Source organism: Microtus pennsylvanicus, chromosome 1 (genome assembly GCF_037038515.1).
Source record: "Microtus pennsylvanicus isolate mMicPen1 chromosome 1, mMicPen1.hap1, whole genome shotgun sequence".
In the NCBI taxonomy this organism is placed as follows: Eukaryota; Metazoa; Chordata; class Mammalia; order Rodentia; family Cricetidae; genus Microtus; species Microtus pennsylvanicus.
This window is the reverse complement of record NC_134579.1, coordinates 208896466-208918265: the sequence shown is the minus strand read 5'-3', so window position 1 is coordinate 208918265 and position 21800 is coordinate 208896466. Positions and strand designations below refer to the sequence as shown.

The 21800-nt window shown below is 44.3% G+C and overlaps 1 protein-coding gene across 3 annotated transcripts in view; it reads right to left on the bottom strand.

Moving 5' to 3' along the window:
• Window positions 1-21800, bottom strand: part of Tiam2 (TIAM Rac1 associated GEF 2) — a 207184-nt gene that overhangs the window by 38562 nt on the left and 146822 nt on the right. For all 3 annotated transcript variants that reach the window (XM_075950157.1, XM_075950167.1, XM_075950172.1), the window contains one exon: window positions 8476-8579. In XM_075950157.1, coding sequence (XP_075806272.1) covers window positions 8476-8579 — 104 coding nt within the window. The remainder of the gene's footprint in view (window positions 1-8475; window positions 8580-21800) is intronic.

Genomic DNA, 21800 nt, shown 5'->3' with positions numbered 1-21800 from the left:
CAACTCCCAGTTCACGTCTGTACAAACAGGAAGAAATCCTGGTAATAGATGGACTGGGGAGAGGAGGACTCAGCCGGGAAAGTGCATGCTCTGGAAGCTTGGGGATCTGAGCTGAGAACCCATGTAAAAAACATACAAGGCCTTTGGGTATCTCTACCCACCCCAGGGGTGGTAGTGGCCAGACAGGCAAATCTCAGAGCTTGCTAGCCAGTCAGTCCAGCCAAAGTTCAGTGAAAAACTGTCTTAAAATATGGAAAATGTTAGAGAACACTTAAACCTATTCCCAATGTTCATCTCTGGCATACAAATACATATAATAATAATAATAATAGCAAGAACAATAAAAAAACCTGGTCTGTGTGGTGGTTTGAAAGAAAATGGTTCCCATAGGCCCATAGGGAGTGGTACTATTAGGAGGTGTGGCCTTATTGGAGGAAGTGTCTGTCAATGTGGAGGCGGGCTTTAAGGTCTCCTATGCTCAAGCTGCACCTAGTGTGGCTCACAGTCTCCTGAGGATCAAGATGTAGAATTCTCACCTATCCTTCAGCACCACATCTGTCTGTACGCCACCATGCTCCTCGCCATGGTGATAATGGACCAAACCTCTGAAACTGTAAGCCTGTGCCCAATTCAATGTCTTCCCTACAAGAGTTGCCATGGTCATAGTGTCTCCTTAGAGCAACAAAGCCCTAACTAAGACAGTCTGTAATCCCAACTATTAAGATCCCTAAATTTGACAATTTCCTGCTCTTTTTCTCTATATCCATCACAACTCTTACTTTTGGTGGTCACTAATCCACTGTTTCCAAGAAACAAAGAAGACGTGAGCAGACCGACTGCTGGACATCATGCTATTCTTCAGAGCACTGCAGTCCATAATTAGATGGAGTCATGTTCAAACCTCTAAGTGACTACTTTTGACCTGGAAGCAATTGGAAGTATTTCATCTACTCACTCAGGCTGGGTGTTCCTCATCCAAAATGTTGCAAAATCCAGCATGCCAGCATGGCAGGAGAAGCAGTGTCCCACCTCTGCCCTCTGGGGCAAGGCAGTGGCCACAACACAAGTGTAGTGTTAACACTGTACAATCTTACTTCTGCATTGTGTGTACATGGTGCATATGGAACACAAATGGACATCATATCAACCCATGGGTCTTTTCCCTGAGATATTTCTCAGATGGAATGCAGATATATCAAGATACTCAACCTGACCCTCCTCTGATATGTTCTCTGATAATGGTATATTCTTTATGTTTTAATAAATAAAGCTTGTTTGAAGGGCAATGGAAAGCAGTCACACTAGTCAACCATACAGGCCAGGTATCGGTCGCACACACCTTTAATCCCAGCAGCCACACTACTTAGCCACAGACGGTGGTGGTGCACACCTTTAATCCCAGCACTAGAGAGGAATATAAGGCAGGGTGAGATAGGAACTCTCTCTCTCTTTCAGTCTGAAGACTTCTTAGAGGTCAGAGCTCTCTAATGGCTTGGCTGTTTTGGTTTTCTGATGTTCAGGTTGAACCCCAATATCTGTCTCTGGGTTTTTATTATACATGCTACATTCTCTGCTCCATTTTTTGGTGTGTGTGTGTGTATGTGTGTGTGTGTGTGTGCTTTCTCCCCTCACCATTTTTTATGTTGTTTTTAAGACAGGACCTCACTTTTCTTGCTCTGGCTAGCCTGTAGACTAGGCTGGCTTCACCAGTTTTCCAGTTTTTTATAATGGAAAATAAAACTTGTATCATCCAAATTTCCCCTCAAACTTGAGCTTTCATTTCTCCACTTCTAATGGATGTAACACTGCTCACTTGTTTTTTGCTTAGCTATGACACACACTGTCAGGGAATAGTTGGAAATGACCTTACTATGCTAATTCTTTTAACTTCTCACATCTCTTTCATTGAATTTTTTTAAAAAAATAAAAGATTAAAAAGTAAAAATTAAATTTTCTTATTAGGAACTCAAGCAAATTATCACTGAAAGAAAAGCATTATACTCAACAGGGTTGAGTGATCTTCCTCCAATCGCTGCACTGTGCCTGTGGCCCGAGGCACCCTCACTGCCAACACAGAGCCAGTTCCATGAGTCCTTCGAGGAATGTGGCTTCAAGAAAATTAAGGTAAAGCAAACAGGACTCGTCAAGAGGATATTCTGTGATCCTCTGTTCCATGCACAGAAAAGACAGCTATAATACTGAGCATTCTACAAAGGTCCAACAGAGAGAAAATGGAACTGTAGCATCTTCAGAGGAAAAAAAACAAAACTGTGTCCTGGAATAAGACTGGACATCCAGGACCATGGAAGTACTACAGAAGCAGAAAGAGCCCTCAGGAGCCTGCCGGGAGCAGGGCTGGGCTGGAAAGACAGGGGAGGGTTGAGCATGCAGCAACCTGAGGCTGGTGGGCTCTCACCTAATCCACCTCCTCAGTGGATGCCAACTCTGAAGGCTATGCTACATGCCACTTACCAAGGGCCCAGGCCCTCAGTAGCAGTCTCAGTTCAAATGACATGTGGTTCTACAAGAACTGGCATTTTAGAGACATCCATCGCCAAATATCCTCTATTTCTGTTTTATATTCAAGTAAAAAAAAATAAGGACTATAAATTTGAATTATAATCTCAAATTCTAGACTGAAGGGGTAAGATCACGAACAACCGAAAAACGTAAGAATGGAAACAAAGACAGAAAATGCCACTGACGACATGGGTGAACTGAGCTCTGGTCCATGACCACTGAGGACATGGGTGAACTGAGCTCTGGTCCATGACCACTGAGGACATGGGTGAACTGAGCTCTGGTCGATGACCACCGAGGACATGGGTGAACTGAGCTCTGGTCCATGACCACTGAGGACATGGGTGAACTGAGCTCTGGTCCATGACCACCGAGGACATGGGTGAACTGAGCTCTGGTCCATGACCACCGAGGACATGGGTGAACTGAGCTCTGGTCCATGACCACCGAGGACATGGGTGAACTGAGCTCTGGTCCATGACCGCTAAGCAGGCAAAAGGTTCCATGCTGCAGGCAATGTTTGCACCTCCCGTCACAAAGCCAAACATGGAAGAGCCATGATCTATCAAATCACTCCCAGCCACCTACCCCAAAACCTCAAGGTAAGGATTTCAGGGGACTCGTGGATGCCAATTAACCATTGCAGTCTCACTCACAAGGGACTAATGTGTCAACCAATGGATGGATGGTAAATAGAATGAGGTGTCTACTTGCCATGGGATATTACTTGACTTTAAAAAGGAGTGAAAATCTGATACATTTTATCACACAGATAAACAAAGAAGGCATCCTGCAAAGTGAAAAAAGACCAGGCAGGTCAAAACACAGGGTGAGACCTGTGTTCTGTCGTTGTCTATTTTTTGTGGACTTCTTTTTTTTTTTTAAAGAAATGTTTTCATATTACTCTCGAACTTGCTATATAGCTGAGAACAACTTTGCACTCCTGGTCCTCCTGTGTTCACCTCCCAAGTACTAGGATGAAGGCATGCACCACCATGCTGAGTGAGGTTCATATCATTTTGCTTTTATAGCAGGACATAGAATTGGCAACTGAGAAGAAAGTTCAGATGAGACCATGGAGTGGAAGTAGATGGAAAGTGACCCTTAACAGGAATAGAGTCGAAAAAGTTCTGGAGGCAAAGGGCGGTGATAGTGGAGGGTACCCTGATCATGTGCCATACCACTGAATTGCACATATGAGCATCTCTCCAGGCCCTTGTTATGTAAATTTTACTACAACCAAACATTAGAAAAACAATAGTACAAAAATAATAATTTAGCTTTGGTTTAAAAAAAAGTTAGGGATAGGGATAGTAACTGACCATGACTTTCCTGATACCCAAGATTAGGACTTCTGCCTCAGATTTCTAAGCAGACTTCCTGAGGTAAGAATGACCCTGTTTTCCTTACTCTTTAATGGCGTGCCAGAAGCCAGGATTAAAGTAAATGGGCACTGTAAGTCCTCACTTCAAACGAATAAATGGATAAAATGCAATCCCCAGAAACTACATAAAAGCCAATGGGGGCAGGGCACGTCTATAAGCCCAACACTGGGGAAGAGAAAAGAGGAGGGTCCCTGGGGCTCACTGGCCAGCCTATCTAGAATGCAACAGGTTCAGTGAGACTATCTCAGAAAATAAGGACAGTGATAGAGAAAGACACTCAACATCAACCTCTGGCCTCCACACACATATGAGCATGCATGAACAAGTAAACTCATACATGGACACACATCACACACACGCACACACACACTCACACATATGAACATGCACAGGCAACTGTACTCATACATGGGCATATGTCGTATACACACATACTCATACACACATATATGAGCATGACTGGACTATTTAGGAGGTCCTTCTATATATGTGTTGCTTTTATTTTATTTATTTATTTATTAGTTGATTGATAAAGCTTTTTTAACCAATGACTTAGCAGAGTAAAGCCAGGAGGAAAATCTGAATAGAGATATATAAAGAGAGTAGGCAGAATCAATTGTGGAGTCCCAAAAATGTGAGTCTATTTCCACGTTAACCAAAGGTCAGAGAGTTGGAACTTACCTCTAGTTCCTTCAAGGTTATTGTGCTTCCACCTCAAACAAAGGTCTCACCTAGATGCAGACCAGAGAGTTCTGCTCTCTCAAGGTTATTGTCAACAGACATGGCTAATAGCCAAACTTTGTATTCCAGGCATAGAGAAGTAGATATGTTCCTACGTCAAGAGTCTAAGGATCCAACTAAAGGTCTAGTTCCTTTATGGAGATAATGTTGGATTCCACCCAGGGAGTGATTTGCCTACAGAATGTTTTGGTCTAGAGTGTGAGCATGACTTGCTTTGTTCTAGCAGCAGAATGTTTAACTGTGGATGTAGCCCATGACCTTCAAATGGCATCTTCATTTCCTTCTATCATGTTAATGTAATTTTTTGTCTTGCTCCTACCTTTTGGGGTCAGGGATATTTTAAGCAGTTGGAAATTAAACACAGGCGAATTTCAGTACTCACTGGAATTCCCTCCCAATACCATCCTATATGTTTCTCCATTTTATTATTTTCATTCACGTCTTCAGATTCTTTACTATATTTCTAAATCCCCATGCCTCTTCCCTGGCAAGAAGTACTGTTGACGAGGCTGTCCCCCAACAATCAAGGGGACACCATGTAGCTGTCAAAGGAAAAGGATGCCAGAATCTTACCAACCTTACCAGTAGGCCACAGTCTCGTGGTGATACATAAATTAATAGAAATGGGTTGATTTAAGATGTAAGAATTAGTTAATAAGAAGCCTAAGCCATCGGGTCTGGGCAGCCAGGAACAAAAGAGCAGTCTCTGACTACATAATGACACCCAATGTGGGGCAACTACATCCACATAAAACCTGAGAGAGCTTGGGAATAAGTTCTAGACACAAAAGAACAGAGTTAAGCATGGCTTCTTGGTAGCAGCATCTTCTCAGGTGGACTCTGTTTGCTAGAGGCAAGCAAAGATGCAGATCCTTTAAGAGAAGACTTCCTGACACAGCATTAGCAGCAAAAACTGCTCAGCTCCTTTGAAAGACAGCTTCCTGCTTAGAGCACAAATAGCTTTTGTTCTTTCAGGAGGTCCTGCACTTAAATGGTGTCACTAGTTGCTTAATGTGACATAGACCTGCTGCATTCCTGGAGTTGGGATGGTGAGCATGACTCACAGAGGTGATAAATGTGCCTCCGCCATGTTGGGTGGAGCAGAGCCAACAGGCAGGGCTGAAGAGTTGGTCCTAGCCACACCCACCTAGCATTTAAAAAAAAATGCACTCCTGGTCAGAAAATGATTACAGATATGCAATACAGATTCACACATAAAAGACCTCTAAACGAGTCACAGTGTGTTTTTAAAAAATGTATGTAGATTTGGGAGAAAGAAGAAAATGAGTACAGACAGTTATAAAAAGAAATTGTTTTAAAAAAATAAAACTCTTTAAAGTGACAGTAAAAGTAATATAAAAGAGATTAAAGTAAAGAAAAATAACTCACATAAGATGGAATATACAGAGAGAGTCTCGATTTTATATATTATTGTGTCTTCTTTGAATTTTTTGATTGCAGAGAGACATTTGAATCTGGGAGCTGCTAAGTTAAACCAATGTGAAAGTATCTTGATTTCAAATTTTGAGTCTAAGTATATGTTACTTTGTAAATATTTCCATAGAAGATGAGAACCTATGGATTCCTTCCAGGCTAATGTGGTTTGATGGACAAGACTCCCCAAAAGGTCTCCACGAACCCAAAAGAATACTTTGCCTAATAAACAGTAAAAAGCAGTTTGGAGAAAACTACACCCAAATTCCCAAAATGATTGTTTATAAATGTTTGTTTTCATTAAAGGAGATATGATATAAAGATAAATAATTTATAGTGGTATGGATCTTGGTCTATTGATACAAATTTAAAGTCAATTTTGTTATATGTATATTTTACTCTTATTTAAGGTATTGTGTTTGTGAAGCTCATTTAAAATGTAATGTATAGTTAAGAAATAGAGATTAGTAGCTAATCATCTGTAATAATCAAACTTTTAATTATGTTAATTAAGTTTTCTAGCTACACAGAGATATATTTCAGTTAGATAGGTAATCTTTAGTACTTCAAAAACTTACAGAATGTGATATTTGAAAGGTTTTTAAGAACTTAGATTTTTTCTCAACAGTGAGACATGTCTGTTTCTGGCAGCACCAATTACTTCAGAGAGGTTGATGGGCATTAAAGAAATTCGTCATGGAATTTGCCTTCAATATGACAAGGCTAACCATTTGGGCAAGAAACTGCTCTTGCCTGGACTTCTTGATGTTATGTTGTATGAAATGGATATGCAGGACCCACAGAAAAAAGACTACTGAATTTGTCAAAAGAGGTGAGACGTCCTTCAGGGTTCCTGCTTCATAAAGAGTCTGGCAGACATTCTGCAGGACACAGAGAAGTGACTGACAAACTGCCAATATAGATGGAACTATCTTTCAAATTTCTTGCTTCATGGAAAATTCTGTCAGATACTATGGACCTGTAGGCTGAAGATATATGCCCCAATGTTATAGAAGAACTTTGGGTTACTGTCCAGGCAGTGAGATGTCTCTGTCAATTCTAGAGTTTGGAAGTTGCTTACAATGTACTTCCTGTTTATATAGGTAATATTATATCCTTCTGGCATCTTTGATGGAGTTGAAAACAAATAGTTATAGTTTTTCTTTGTTATGATAAAAGATAAATAGATGTCAAACTTTACAGTCTCAAAGAAATATTGTAACTATAATTCTTGTGTGATAATTATTTTGTATATGTTATTCTACTGTGTTAAAGTTAAAACCTTCCATTTTATTTAGACAGAAAAAGGGAGATGATGTGGGATGTCTTTCTATATATGTGTTGCTTTTATTGGTTGATTAATAAAGCTGTTTTGGCCAATGGCTTAGCAGAGTAAAGCCAAGTGGAAAATCCAAGCAGAGATATACAGAGAGAGTAGGCAGAATCAAGGAGATGCTACGTAGCTGCCGGAGAAGGGTATTGGAACGTTACCAACCTTACTAGTAGGCCACAGCCTCATGGCAATACATAAATTAATAGAAATGGGTTAATTTGAGATGTAAGAGTTAGTTAATAAGAAACATAAGCTAAACAGTGTTGTAATTAATATAATATCTGTGATATTATTCAGGTCTAGGCAGGTGGGACAAAAAAGAGCAGTCTCTGCTTATGTAAGGGCAAGTGTACACATACATGAACATTTATCACACACACGCACACACACATGATCATGCGTGGACAAGTGTACTCATACAAGGACATACATCACACACTCACAATCACGCACATACATTCACACACACACATATGAGCATACATGGGCATATATCATACACAAACACACAAATAAATTTTCATTTTGGTTTTTCGAGACAGGGTTTCTCTGTAGCTTTGGAGCTGGAACTAGCTCTTGTAGACCAGGCTGGCCTCAAACTCACAGAGATCCACCTGCCTCTGCCTCCCGAGTGCTGGATTAAAGATGTGTGCCACCACACCCAGCACAAATAACTTTTTTAAAAGAAGGAACAAACAGGTGTGGGTGTGGCGATATTTACCTGTAATCCCAGTGCTCAGAGCTGGAGCCAAATCAGTCACTGTGAGTTTGACACCTGCCTGAGCTACACAGTTAGCTCTAGACCAGTTCAAACTAGCTCAAAAACCAAAGCAAAATGAAACAAACAAACAAATACATAGACCAAAACAGCAACAACAAATCAAAAAAGTACATGCACACACTTACATAGGGATTTCAATATTTAGAAGGACACAGGCTTTGCATCAGCTAGTGGACCCAGGAATAGGAAAATCCATCTTTTATATCCCCAACCTCAGGGACTGGTAGGAATTAGCGCTTGGCTGCCTGGCCCTTGGCTTGTGACCTGGGCCGACATCTTACCCGAAATGTCTGCTCCGTCTTCTCTCTGTGGGACACCTGATCCAGGGTGCCATCTGTCTGACTCCTTTTCAGGCCTGTTGTGATATCAGGGACATTGCTGAAATCTGCAGGGGAAGACGACAAGGACAAAAGACACAAAGGTGTGATCATTCCCAGTGAGCAGTAATGGTTGCCTTAAGAGTCGACCCTAAGAGAAAAATAGAGACGAGAAGGAAATTGCCGTCCTTAAAGATGCCAGTGTGTCTGTCCTACGCACACAGCTGGTGCCTGCAGGGGCAGATCTGGGACCTTGCTGACTGACAGCAACATTTTCAGGGGCTTCTGGAGAAAGAGAAGAGCATAATAATGGCTTCCCTGCCTTGTCACCTCTCCTGATGTGGCACAAACCGCTGCACTAGGCTCTCAACTCCAATAATGCCTTTGGATCAGAAACCTAACAGCAATGACCTTTGTTGGTGGCTCCCTATTTTTGGCTGGGAGAGAACAAAATTGCCAGGGATATCTTGGAAAACAAATGACGTAATACCACAGACACCACTGGCAAGTCACAACTTGTTCACTTGCGAGTGTGATTCCATTTCTGGCACCAATTGCAGCTTCATCCAGAGAGCAAACCCTTGCCAACCTCCTTGTATTGGTGGTGAGTCTTAAAGCCTACACTTATTATATATACATGCCCGCTTCAAGAATGCTCTCCACTCAATTTCAAGTTAATGAAATTCCAGAGAGATGGAAAGACCTGCCTCTACACAAAAACGGCACAGGTTTCCCTTCCAATTCTGGTATTTGATAGACTCCCCACCCCCCAGCTAGGAAAAACCAGATGGTTTCAGATCCCAGGCAGCTACAACAAGTAGTTAGACCATCTGAGTAGGTCGAGCTCCAAAATAAACTAAGTGACAATGGGACTGTTGGGCAGGATTGGGCAGAGAGCCACCGTAAGACCTGGAGATGCTCAGCCTTGACTGGTGCGGAAGGATGCAAGCACTCAAGTCACACTGAAGATGGCGTAGGGGTCTCCAGAATGCATCCCAGTCTTCTACAGAAATCTACAGTTCCACGTTCTCTTTCTCCTTGCCTCTTCCAGCATCTCCTCCCACCCTGCATGGACACCAAGTCACACTCCAGACAATTGTCACTATAAAATTAAACAAGCCAGGTGAGGTGGTACCCATCACAAAGGCAGGAACAGGCCCTGGGGAAGCTCTGATTAGCGATGAAGGCAAGTGTGTCTGGGATTGCCTCTCCCAGGCCCCTATCACTACATGAAGCAACCCCTCACTAGCAGGTCCACTACATGATAAAAGGAACACTAAGCAAAAATGTTCAACCTCAGTTCCTCCACTATGGTCACCTTACTCTGTTGTGTTCTCCCCTTTGGACAAGGGAGACCAACTTTATCATGAATACAAGGAAAATCTTCCTGTTCTCATGGACACAGCAACACAACAATGCATTGTTCCATCACTCGCTCCATCCATCCATCCATCCATCCATCCATCCATCCAATATGGGCTTTTTGTACACCGGCTATTTCCCATGAGACTACGAGAGGTGCTAGAGATGCAAAGATATGGAAGACAATCTTGGGTCTGCTCATGGGAGGATATAAGCCATGAGTGACAGCGGGGAAAAGATTGAGCTTAAAAAGAACACACAGGGCTGAGAGGGACTCAAGAAAAACTCACTCTCCCTGCACATTAAGGGGTTTCATAAAAAGGAAATGCTTGACAGAGACTATAAATCTGAGGGATGCTTATTTGTCTTAAATATATAGGCAATAAGGCAGGGCAGGCAACAAGGGAATTTCATGAGTGGGAAGCAGCTAAGAAAAGCCAAGCTGAAGTCAATCAGGGACTATGATGCATTTGTATACAGAAAACTGCCTGAGATACAGGAATGGGAGAAGAGTAAGGCCTGGGCAGCAAAATAAATCGGAAGTAGATGAGGTAGAAGGATACAGATGTTTACAAAATAGGGTAAGCGTAAACTTTAAAAATTTCAATAAAATGGGCAGAGAAATGACAGCATTTGAGGAGGTGGACCCCACACAGCCCTTACTTCTATAAAGTGCAAGATACAGAACGCAAACTCATCCGAAGAGACGCTGGATTTAGTGTCTTTGGTGGTTCAGCTGATGGGAAACCCTAAAGAGGGCAAGGCATGGAAATTTCAAGCCTACTTTTGGCAAAGCTAAGATACAACTGGATCTTCCAGCAGGAGATGGTCAGCGGTCCAGCCAAAAAGGTCTTCACAGATGTGGACCTGGATGTCACTGGGATACACCTAGTAAGTCGTACATGACACCGCCCACATACATGACACCTCCCACAGAAAGTATAAAGATCCTCTCGAAAGGACCAAGGATTTCAGAGGGCTGCAGCTCGGTTGGTAGAATACATAACAATCATGCACAAGGCCCTGAGTTCAATCCTAGGAACCACATAAACCAGGCACGGAGGCATTTGCCTGTAATCCCAGCAGTAAGGAGGATCAGAAGTTCAAGGTCATCCTTGAACACAGCAAGTTCAAGGGACTGTCTCAAAAACAAAACAAAAAGACAAAAGAAAGGCTAGGTCTCTGGAAACACCAATGCAAAAAAATGTAGGAGAAATAGAGGCAAAAAAAGTCAGAAAAACACGAAGAAAAATAGAGTAACATCACAGAAGCCCCACAACGGGCAAGTACATCGCCTAGGTAACAGAATTGGATTAGCATTCTGCTGCCTTCACCCTGTAAACAGCAGGCTCCATCAAGCACAGGATATATGACACAAAGGTCGTACATGTTTTTATTCACAATGGAGACTGTGACAGCAGCCCTCTCACACCTGGCAGGTGCTGCATGCTGGAGACAGAAACAAGACTCAGTCTCCCATCCCAGGAAGGGTTCAGACCACACCAGGGCAGAGAAGCCCTGGAGCCTGAGGGGCCAGATGGATGCGAGTGAAAATAGCATGGGAGGTGTGGGAGTGGGTGCCGAGCTAATTCTGAGTCATCCATTGAATATATTCACAAAACTTTGGAACTTATGGGAGACTTTCCCAGCCACCATGGGTCTCATAGGCTCATTGACTTCCCAAGACCATGCCGCAGGTAAGGAAGAGAAAGGTGTGGCTTGTGCCCAGGGACTGAACATGGATATACATCTTGTTAGGACCCTGTCCACTCCAAGGAGCCCCTCCACCACCTTCATCTCCTTAACCACAGAGAGCTTGTAGGTACTTCTGGTGCTTTCTGTGAATGCAAGCCTGGGCAGGCTAGCCCATGGGAACCAACTTCATTGCACCATCCCCTGGGACCCAGAGAAGGGTACTCTAGACATCCCTGAGAGCTGCCTCACCATCCAGATGTCACAAGGCACAGTGTATCTGAACACATAGAATCCCCAGGATGTCAATCATGAGCTAGCATTGTCCTGGAGATTGACAAGACTCTAGGAGAGCCAAGCTCGACACAGTCGATGGCTGGCAACCTGCCTTCAAGAGTCTAAAACTTCACCAGTGACCTATGTGGCAGCTAGTATCAGTCATCACTTTGACAGATACCTAGAAGACGAACCTGTGGGCATGTCTCAGGGGGTTTCTAGATTAGGTTAATTGAGTAGGATGACATACCCTGACTGCTGTTGCACCATTCAATGGGCTGGGCAGAATAACGAGACAGCAAGCGGAGGACCAGCGTTCGTCTCTCTCTGCTTCCTGACTGCAGAAGCAATTAAGCAGATGCCTCTGGCTCTCACCAGCTGCTGACTTCCCAGCTTGATGGGCAGTAGCCTCAGATTTCCCTAGGTTCCCTTTGTAAGGAGTCTTGCCACAGCAACAAATGGGGTAGTAACCTGTGCAACCCACGTGGGGCGAGCCCTGTGTGCTGTTTCTAGAGGAGAAAGAAGGGGGAAGTGCATTCTGGAAGAATAGAAAACCAGCAATAAAAAAACAGTGTAGGCTGGCCAAATCTGAGCGCTTGTGTACACAGCTGCTTGAGTATGCTGGGTACTGAATGCCTACCCAACCGCCGCACCCACACTCTGCCCACATCCTAGGCAAGAGCAGCTGAAGTCAGGACATACATCCTAATTCTAGGTTTTACCTGACCGGGCCTTCTCATGCTGGAGGGGATCCTGTAGGGTCACACTAAGTGTATGCTCCCGCCCACACTGCACCCGGTGCTGTCCAGGACCCCATGAGAGCAGTAATGAAAAACAGCCAAATTGTAAACCCGTCAACAGAGCTACTTCTGCATGTGTTAAATTTATGCCCTTGTCTGTCTTGCGTGCCTTGTGGAAATCAAGTCTGGGGTGAGGGCTTGCAAATTGAAAAGCCTACCATTTAACATGGCCAGCAAGAGCTTCTATTTGGCAGGTGAGAGAACCAAGGCGCAAGGAGCTACGTGAGCGTCTACTCCTCCACACGCAATTTAGAGAGCCCAGCGTTGAGATGGGTGCCAGGCACCGAGCGGTCATCAGGCACCGTGTCAGGAGCCAGCCGTGCTGACTGCACACTCAACTGCCTTTCCTCCTTGAATCAGAGGTATTTTCTAGAGGTGGACGATATGCCAGCCAGTCTGTTACGGAAAGCCATTGCCTCTCTACTATACCATATGCCCGCCAGTTCTTGACAGACAAGCAGAGAAAACACAAGTCTTGAGGTAGGCGACACCTAGTAATTCAAAGTCTTCCTGAGCTATGTGTCAGCACATGCCCCATTAGTGCCACCGGCAGCCTCAAATCCTTCTCAATTAAAGGGCAAAACCTGCGCTAGAATAGCATCTTGGGTGCCAGTTTAAAAATAGAAACGCCAGGAAACGCTGGAGTTGAGATCGGTCCCATTCACGTACGTGGTGGTTTTAATCTAAAGATTACAATTGTATCGCTTCCAAATCTGAGCTAGCACATTTAATATGCAAGACAGCATCAGTTCATGTTCAGGAAAGTAGGTTTCTCTGTTTGCTTCCTGTCCTGTAAGAAGCAGTACCTCATGTGAACCCTGATAGGAACAAGGAGGAATTCTCTGAAACGGGAATAGGGGAAACTCGAAGTGGAACTGTGGTTAGTACCATCCCTGTGGCATCCACCCTGCAGCTTAGTCCTAAGGAAGCCTCGTTTGAGGAGTCAGCTGTGTTTGTTTTATATAGCTGGTATGTCCTATAGTCCCGGGTAGCAAAGGAAGAGGGCTTACATTCTTTCCAGCCCCTGGACAGCTCCCAAGTGGCAACTGACAAAGGTTAACTCCAGGCTGCTCGTGGCCTCAAGGACAGGAAGGGATGTTGGTTCTGGCCTTGAAGTTGTTGGGGTTGAAACCTGCCTAGGACAAGACAACTGAATCTAGCGAGCTAAGACCCACCCTATCCAAAAATCTGAAAACTGTCGGTCCCTGGGTCCTCAGGAGCAGCAACTACAAACGAAATTCAAGGAGAGACCCCAGATGGCATCCGGCAACCATGCTCCAAACAAACAACAAATGTAACTTGTAGGACCTAATTTCCTTGCATTTTTGAGGACTTAATGATGGAAGTCGCTACAGTGTGAAAGTGTAACCCAGAAGCCATGTTTGGGAAAGGACTGCCCCTGACAATGCCAGGAGGCGGGACCTGATGAGGTCCCTGGGATATGACATCAGGGCATCAGAAAATGACTCTCAGTGGTGTGCACACTCTTCTCTCTGCCTCCTGCCATATGAGGTCAAGGCCACTGGGTGGTCAAAGGCCCAACCTACTAATGTCCTTGGACTTGACCTTGGGTTTGAGCTTCCAGAACTCTAAGCCAGTATTTCTGCTAGAGATAACCCAGACTCCAGAATCACAGCCAGCAATACAAATCCCCCATATGGATGAGGGAGGCAGTCTCAGCTTTGGACAGGCTCTGCTTCAACGTGGGGATGAGTCATCTGCAGTCGGAAGGGCAGGCAGGACAACTTCCGTTTAGTCCTGGAGACTCCGCCACTGAACAACTCCCTTTCCAAGTATATTATAGTATACTGACTGCAATGCTGTCAGGTCCAAAGACCCTGTTTTGATCATGCATTTTCCCTATCCTGAAATAAAAACTATATTATTAACTACCTCCACAATTCCTAAAGGGCCAAGTAGACTGCCCACCTATGCCACAAGGTGAAAAGAGTAAGTCAATCTGTAGCTCTTCAAGTTGTGTTCCAATCTGTAAATGGCAGACCCAGGGACTCTGAAGGCCATCTGTAGGCCACTCACACCTGGCACAGGGACCTGTGCTGGCATTTTATCACAGACAACTGCCAAGGTGTGATGGGATTGGAGGGTGGGGTGCCAGAGTGATAGAACTTCCATAAGGCAGAACCTCTTGGCAACGTTCTCAATGAAACAAGCGGACATCATATTTCCCTTTGGTCACTGTATGCTGCATGCTGTGGAGAAGCCAAGGCCCCTGCGGCCTCCAAGAGGTGGTTTACATTTACTTAGAAACAGTGCTAATCCTTGGCTCAGTTCCTTTGTGTTTTCTCCTCTGCGTCTTGATCTAGATCCATCTAGGAGACAGATCTCTCTGGGCGTGTTTCTAGGAAGTTTCTAGATTAATCTAGTCATGGTGGGAAGACTTATTGTAAAATGCAGTTAGTACCACCCCATGGGTCGAGACCCTAGACTGTTTAAAAAGGAGAGAGGCAGCAAGCACCAGCATCCCTCTCTCCCTGTTTCCCAACTGTGGATGCAACAGGATCACCGTGCTCTAACCGCCATATCTTCATGGTCACGATCAACTACAAAAAAATACATACCCTTCCTTAAGCTGCTTTTTTAGGTATTTTGACATAAGGACAAGAAAACTAATACAATGAAAATCCCAAAAGCTTCCTGCAACATGTGAGATTAATTTGAGTCCTGTGAGAGGTCCTTCATCTACCTGCATTCATCAGCTACTGGCATTCAGACGACAGTTTGTGTGAACTCTGGTCTCACTCTGCTGCACTGTAACCAGAGAAATCTTATCTCATTCAATTCTTTGTGCATCTTTTGCTTTTTTCTTCCTCAACTACAAATGCAATTTGAAGAGAAGATCAAATTGAAGTAAGTCAAAGCTGCCGGCTAACCAATAGCTCTTTATACATACAAAATTGAGAGTCCTCCAAGCCAGCCCAGCTATCCCACAGTTCCCTGCTAACCCGGTGTATGAAAAGGCAGCATAGAGAACACACCAAATGTGGAGTCCATTTGCAAAGAATGCTGGGAAGCGCCTCCATTTTAGTTGGAAGTCTATGAGTTTCATATAACCGCGGCTATTTTTAACTAATTTAGATTCCCTGAGTTGTATTCAAGTTTTACTTTAAAGCGCAGTGGCCTATGGCACCTTTCATTAAAGACATTTACTGTGCTCTGTTGTCCAGGCAAATATTACTCGCCAATTGTCCGAGTAACAGGACGGCAATAAGATACTTAAAGGAAATAATAAACACACATTTCAGAGGCTGAGAAAAATAATGGAACTGACCCCATTCAAGGTTAAGCAAGTCCTGACCTGACTACCCAACCAAAAAACCATCATTTAATGCCAAATGTTATTATTACATAAAAATTCAATCTACTTATCTGACTGTGATTTAAGATACTGTGTGAGTGTGTCTGTCTGTCTTTCTGCCTGTCCATGTGTCTCTGTGTCTGTCTGTGTGTGTATGTGTGTTGTGTGTGTGTATCTGTCTCTCTGTCTGTTCATGTGTCTGTCTATGTGCATGTGTGTGTGTGTGTGTGTGTGTGTATGTGTGTATTTCTATGTGTGTACGGGTGTTTGTGCAGGGGAAGGTACACACATGTGTGAAGGCCAGAGGTTAACTTCAGTATCATTCCTCAGGTCAACATTTCAACAACAACAAAGTTTGTCTTTGAAGAAGGATTCTCTCACTAGCCTGGAATTTCCCAAGTAAGCCAGCCTGGTTGACCTGCTAACCCAAAGAATTGGCCCGCCTCTGCCTCCCCAACACAGGAATTGCAAGCACACACCACAGTGGCTAGTTTTGGAGCGGGGGTGTTGTTGTTGCTAGTGGTGATGGTGGTGGTGGTGGTGGATTTTTGTTTTGTTTGTTTGTTTGACATAAATCCTGGAGATCAAACTCAGGTCATTACACTTGTATGGTAAGCCTTTCACCAAGTGAGCCATCTGCCAGCCCCTCCATTTCAAAACTTATTATTATTCTGTGTGGAGGACATTCCAAACAGCCGTTTGAATGTCACCGTGAAGCTTGCGGGGAAATCGATTCTACCACTGCATACATATCCTGCCAGAAAAATGTAAACTTCATAAATCTCCCAAGTCTACTTAACCCAAGGTCACAATTCAACAGACAACACTAGAGACAACGCAGCAAGCACTGGTGTTGGACAAAAGCAAAACGCAGGCAGTAAAACTTGTTAATAGCAGGCTGCCAGGGTCTGACCCAACTGTCTGGTGACAAATCTCCTCGAGTCACAGAGAAGAAGCAAGGCCAACGTTTGCAGGGTAGCAAAGGGCAGCTGGCTACTGCCATGCTTTGGGTAACACTCGGCCTCCTTAGAAGGACGAGAGAGCTGAGGAGGCCGCTCTCCCTCGGACGCCACCTTGTTCTCCAGGTGGGCGAAGACAGTGACTTGGGAGCTGTGGTGATGGAAACGAAGGGAGTGGGGAGTACAGGGAGTTCTCCCAAAGTACCCTTGGTCCCACCAGACAGTCACACTGTCTGGGAAAACAACCAAGTGACAGCTGATTCCATTCAGGCACACGTGACAGACGGAAAACACTATATCCCAGTCTCGGAAACTCATTCTCCCTTCCCTCTTATCTCCCCCCCCACCCCGCATCTCTCACCTGGGGTTTCACGGAGCCCAGAGCCCGTGGTTACAGACGTGAAGCTAGGCACTGCTGAAGAAGGGTCTTATGCACGGTAGACAAGCACCCCGCCAGCTGAGTTGTATTCTCAGCCCAAAAGACTCCCGGTAAAATGGATTTTAAGTCCAAAACTCTCAACTAGTTATTTGTAAAGATCCTGGGAAAGAAACCTAATCAAAAAAAAAAATCTGTAGGAGGAGGATTGGTGCTGTGAAGAGAGGGGACAAGGCATGGCCATTCCAGCAAGAGCTACTATTTATTCTGCTGCATAAAGCAGGGTAAAATAAACAGATTATTATTCTGCTGTTAGAGGAGTGAGAGGCTGATCCATGCTACAATATCAGGAGACCTAGAAAACATGGTACAAGGGAGGAGAGGGCAAAACAGTTTATAGGCAGGCTACTGAAGAGAACCGATATGATGAGCTACATATGGAGCAACTCTATTCACATGACATGGCTTCCTGGGATGGAAGGGGTTGTGGTCATACAGTTTCATGAAGACACTAGAAAGAAATCATAAAGGGTACACTTCAAAAGTAAACCATCCGGTGTGTGTGGCATCATGCTTTTCAAAGGAGGGTCACGAATCAATGCTGATGATACAGGAGACAAGCTAGGATTCATGGTGCATCTCCTGCAAGGGAACGCTAAGAACAAGGCGCAGGAAATGTGGCCACATTGTTATAGGGTTAGTGAGGGTCACTGTTGTTAGCATCCTGGCACACCTGGCCCTGCCCCCTGGGGACCTAGTAGAATGGTCACCCCTGTATCATGGCTACATGCAAGGCAGGCTGTCCCTTTAATGGATGAAACTCCGCCTACTTCTTTTTTCTCTGCATCTCTTTTTCTCTGCATCTCTTTCTGTCTCTGTCTTTTCCTCTCTCTCTCTCTCTCTCTCTATATATATATATATATATATATAGATATATAGATAGATAGATAGATAGATAGATAGATAGATAGATAGATAGATAGATATAGATAGATAGATATAGATATAGATATCCCTTCTCCCTTCCCTTCCCCCAATAAAACTTCCCAAGTTCTCTAAGTTCTGTCTACATGGCATGGGCTCTCCCTGGCCAAGGTCTCTTGTGCACAGAATCATAACAACTATGAACCATCAAAATGGCACAAGAAAGGATATTTTGGAGCTATCACTATAAACAGTGGGATCTCCAACAATTCACTGCCAAGAAGAGAAATCCCAAACACCACCAGGCAGGTGGTTACTGACTGTCATTGCTAGCTAAGACAGCAAGAGCCACCACCTTCCCGTCCCGCCCTCTGCATCTGCCATACCACCAGGCGGATTATGACTAGGCTTTACATGACATTTTCCATAAAGGAAAAGTTGTGAAAATGCAGACAATTCCCACATGGGTGGACAAACAGCGCCATGGTGTCCTCTGGGACTGACTATGACCTTGTCCAAGTTACCAGTGACATCATGTGCCTGTGCCTTGATTTACCCAGCTGTGAAAGTAGGATAATAACATGTCTCTCCTCCACCAGACCGAGCGGGGGATAATTAGAGCTCCTGGGGCCGTGTGATCTTTGCATGGAGACAGCCTGCTATTATCATAGTCTTAACCAACACCTCTCCCAGTCATCGGGACCTGGCACTATTTAAAGAGGTGAAGGGATTTGTAGCAAGACCAAAATACCAATGTTTTGCTTTTTTGACTTTGTAAACTTTTATAAAACATGGGCATTGTGATAGTAGTTAAATTGTTCCTTAAATCCTATTTAATAAATGAACATTAGAGCTTCCCCGTGCCTCATCTGGAGAGAAGGGAACAGGAAATAGAGGGCTGTGTGCACAGTCACAGAAGCTGGAACCAGGAGTCCTTGCTGAGGATATAGAGCCCTTTATAAATGTTACTACAACCAATTTAACTCAAACACATGCTCAAATTTGACCCACCCTGGAGATAGGGAAGCCTATGCCCCTTTCTAGGTGTGGTTTGGCTTTATCTGTGATATGGCAGAAATGGCAGGGCAGACATGAAGAGCAGCCAGTCCAGGTCGCATTGGCTACTCTGAGGATATCCGCTGGCAGACGCACGAGGCCAGACCCCCTGGTTCTCTGTCAGGCACAGCCACGAGCCAGCCTGGAGTCCTCCACGTGGGATGCAGTTCACTGCAGATGTCCTGAGGTCACCTCCCCACTATTTCATGACATTGGATTGATCAATCTGGAAGGCTTTGCTGACCGCCTCTGATAGCCACTCTCATCAAGAATGCCTTAACGTCATGCTGACAGAGTTCTTATAACTGCACTCACCTCTGCTTTCTGAGGTATGCAGACGCACATGGCACACACGCACACACGCACATACAACACACATAATGAAAATTCGGTTCTAAAAGGAGTCCTCAAAGCCTTCCTGTCACAGTGCCTGTTTACTCACTGTGGTGATGTAGCGGCTGAAGCAGAGGCTGCAGTGCCTCAAACCCCTCATTGTCCCTCCAAGTTCCCGCTGTCAAAGGCTTTCTTGGTCATGGGTAAGTGATGGCAAGCACACACAGAGCAATTCTGCAAGGCAGCAAACTGACTCCTATGTCAGGCAGATAGGGCGCTCTCAGGGCTCAAAACACAAAGAGCCTGGGCTCTCTCCCCATAGCCTGGAGGCAGCTCCCTTCTTCCTATAGAACGCAATCCTAAAACAGAAGCAGGCATAGGTACAGTTTCTACAAACTTCTATTCCCACCAACCTAAAACTAAACAAAAGATCCACTTTTCATCCATACCTCATCATGAACACCTGCCAGAAAAGGTGGCCCTCTCCTCTCTAGTGAACACATTCTGACCTCCTGAAGATCAAAACACAACCACGTAGCTAAGGGTTCAGTGGCCAAGCAAAGCTGGTGATGGGCACTCAGGTCAAGAAGCCAACGTTCCTCCTCTGAAGCCCCCTCTGCTCACCATGTTTGTCTAGTAAAAATGGTGAAATTTGGGGCCTGAAGAGGTGGCTCGGCTCATAAAGGCTTGCCACACGAGCATGGAGACCTGAGGTCAGGTTTGCCAGGACACATACAGCGATAGGAGCTGCATGGAGGGTGTGTGGCTGGGAGCTTGCTGCCCAGCCACCCTGATGAATCAGCAAGATCCAAATTGAATGAGAGATTCTGCCTCAAAAGACAAGGCAAAGGGTAAGCAAGGAAGATATCTATCTTAAATGCATATACCCACGTACACAGATGCATGCATGCACTACATACACACATGATGGAATTCAATGAACTCTCAAAGACTTGTGCTAAATTCTGATATAAATATCTGCCCAAAATTCACAGAAGTTTAAAATGCTTATTCCTCTATAGAAACATGAAAGTCAGAATTAGATAAACAAATAGCAGCTGGCCAGGGGTGTGCTGGAAAGTTAAGTAGGCTAGGCCAGACAGCAATTAGCTGCTGTTGGGAACCCCAGCTTCCACAGCCAGCACATGGGAGGCCAAGGGACCCTACTGCTCCAGAAATACTGCTGGCATTCTTCTCCCCGTTCTGGGGTCAGTGGGCCAGAGTTCTTGGCAGTAGACACACGAGAAATTTCCTAGGCCCATTTCCAACTGAATGAATTCAAAGCTACCACAAAGGCACAAATTGAGATGATCTGAATTGTGCCAAACCTTTTCATAACAAGTCAAAGATGCAATGAACTCAGGAAACTAGACATCAAACTACCAAATAATCCAATTTAAAAATTGAAGTACGGATGTAAACAGGGAGTTCTCAACAGAAGAATCTCTAATGACTGAAAGCCACTTAAGAAAATGCTCACCATCCTTAGCCATCAGGGAACAACTCTGAGATACCATCTTACACTGATCAGAATGGCTAAGATCAAAAACACTGGTGACAGATTATGCTGGAGAGGATGTGGAGTAAGGGGAACACTCCTCCATTGTTGGTGGGAGTACAAACTGGTACAGCTGCTGTGGAAATCAGTATGGCGATTTCTCAGAAAATTAGGAATCTATCTACCTCAAGACTCAGCAATACCACTTTTGGGTATATACACAAAGGAGGCATATTTACACCACAAGGACATTTGCTCAACTAAGCATTGTTCTAATAGCCAGGACCTGGAAACAGCCTAGATGCCTCTCAACTGAAGAACGGATAAAGAAAATATGGTACAATGGAGTACTACTCAGTGCTTAATAAAAAAAATGGCATCTTAAAATCTACAGGCAAATGATAGAACTAGAAAACAATCATTCTGAGTGAGGCAACTCAGACCTAGAAAGACAAACATAGTATGTACTCACTCATAAGTAGATATCAGACATAAAGCAAAGGATAACCAGTCTATAGTCCACAACCCCAGAGAAACTAGAACCCTCATCCAGAAACAGATGGAAGCAGATGCAGAGATACACAACTAACCACTGGGCCAAGCTCCCAGTACAATCTCGTAGTACAATCGAAAAGAGGGAGGATAGATGATATGAACAAAGGGGTCAAGACCATGATGGGGAAACCCATAGAATCAG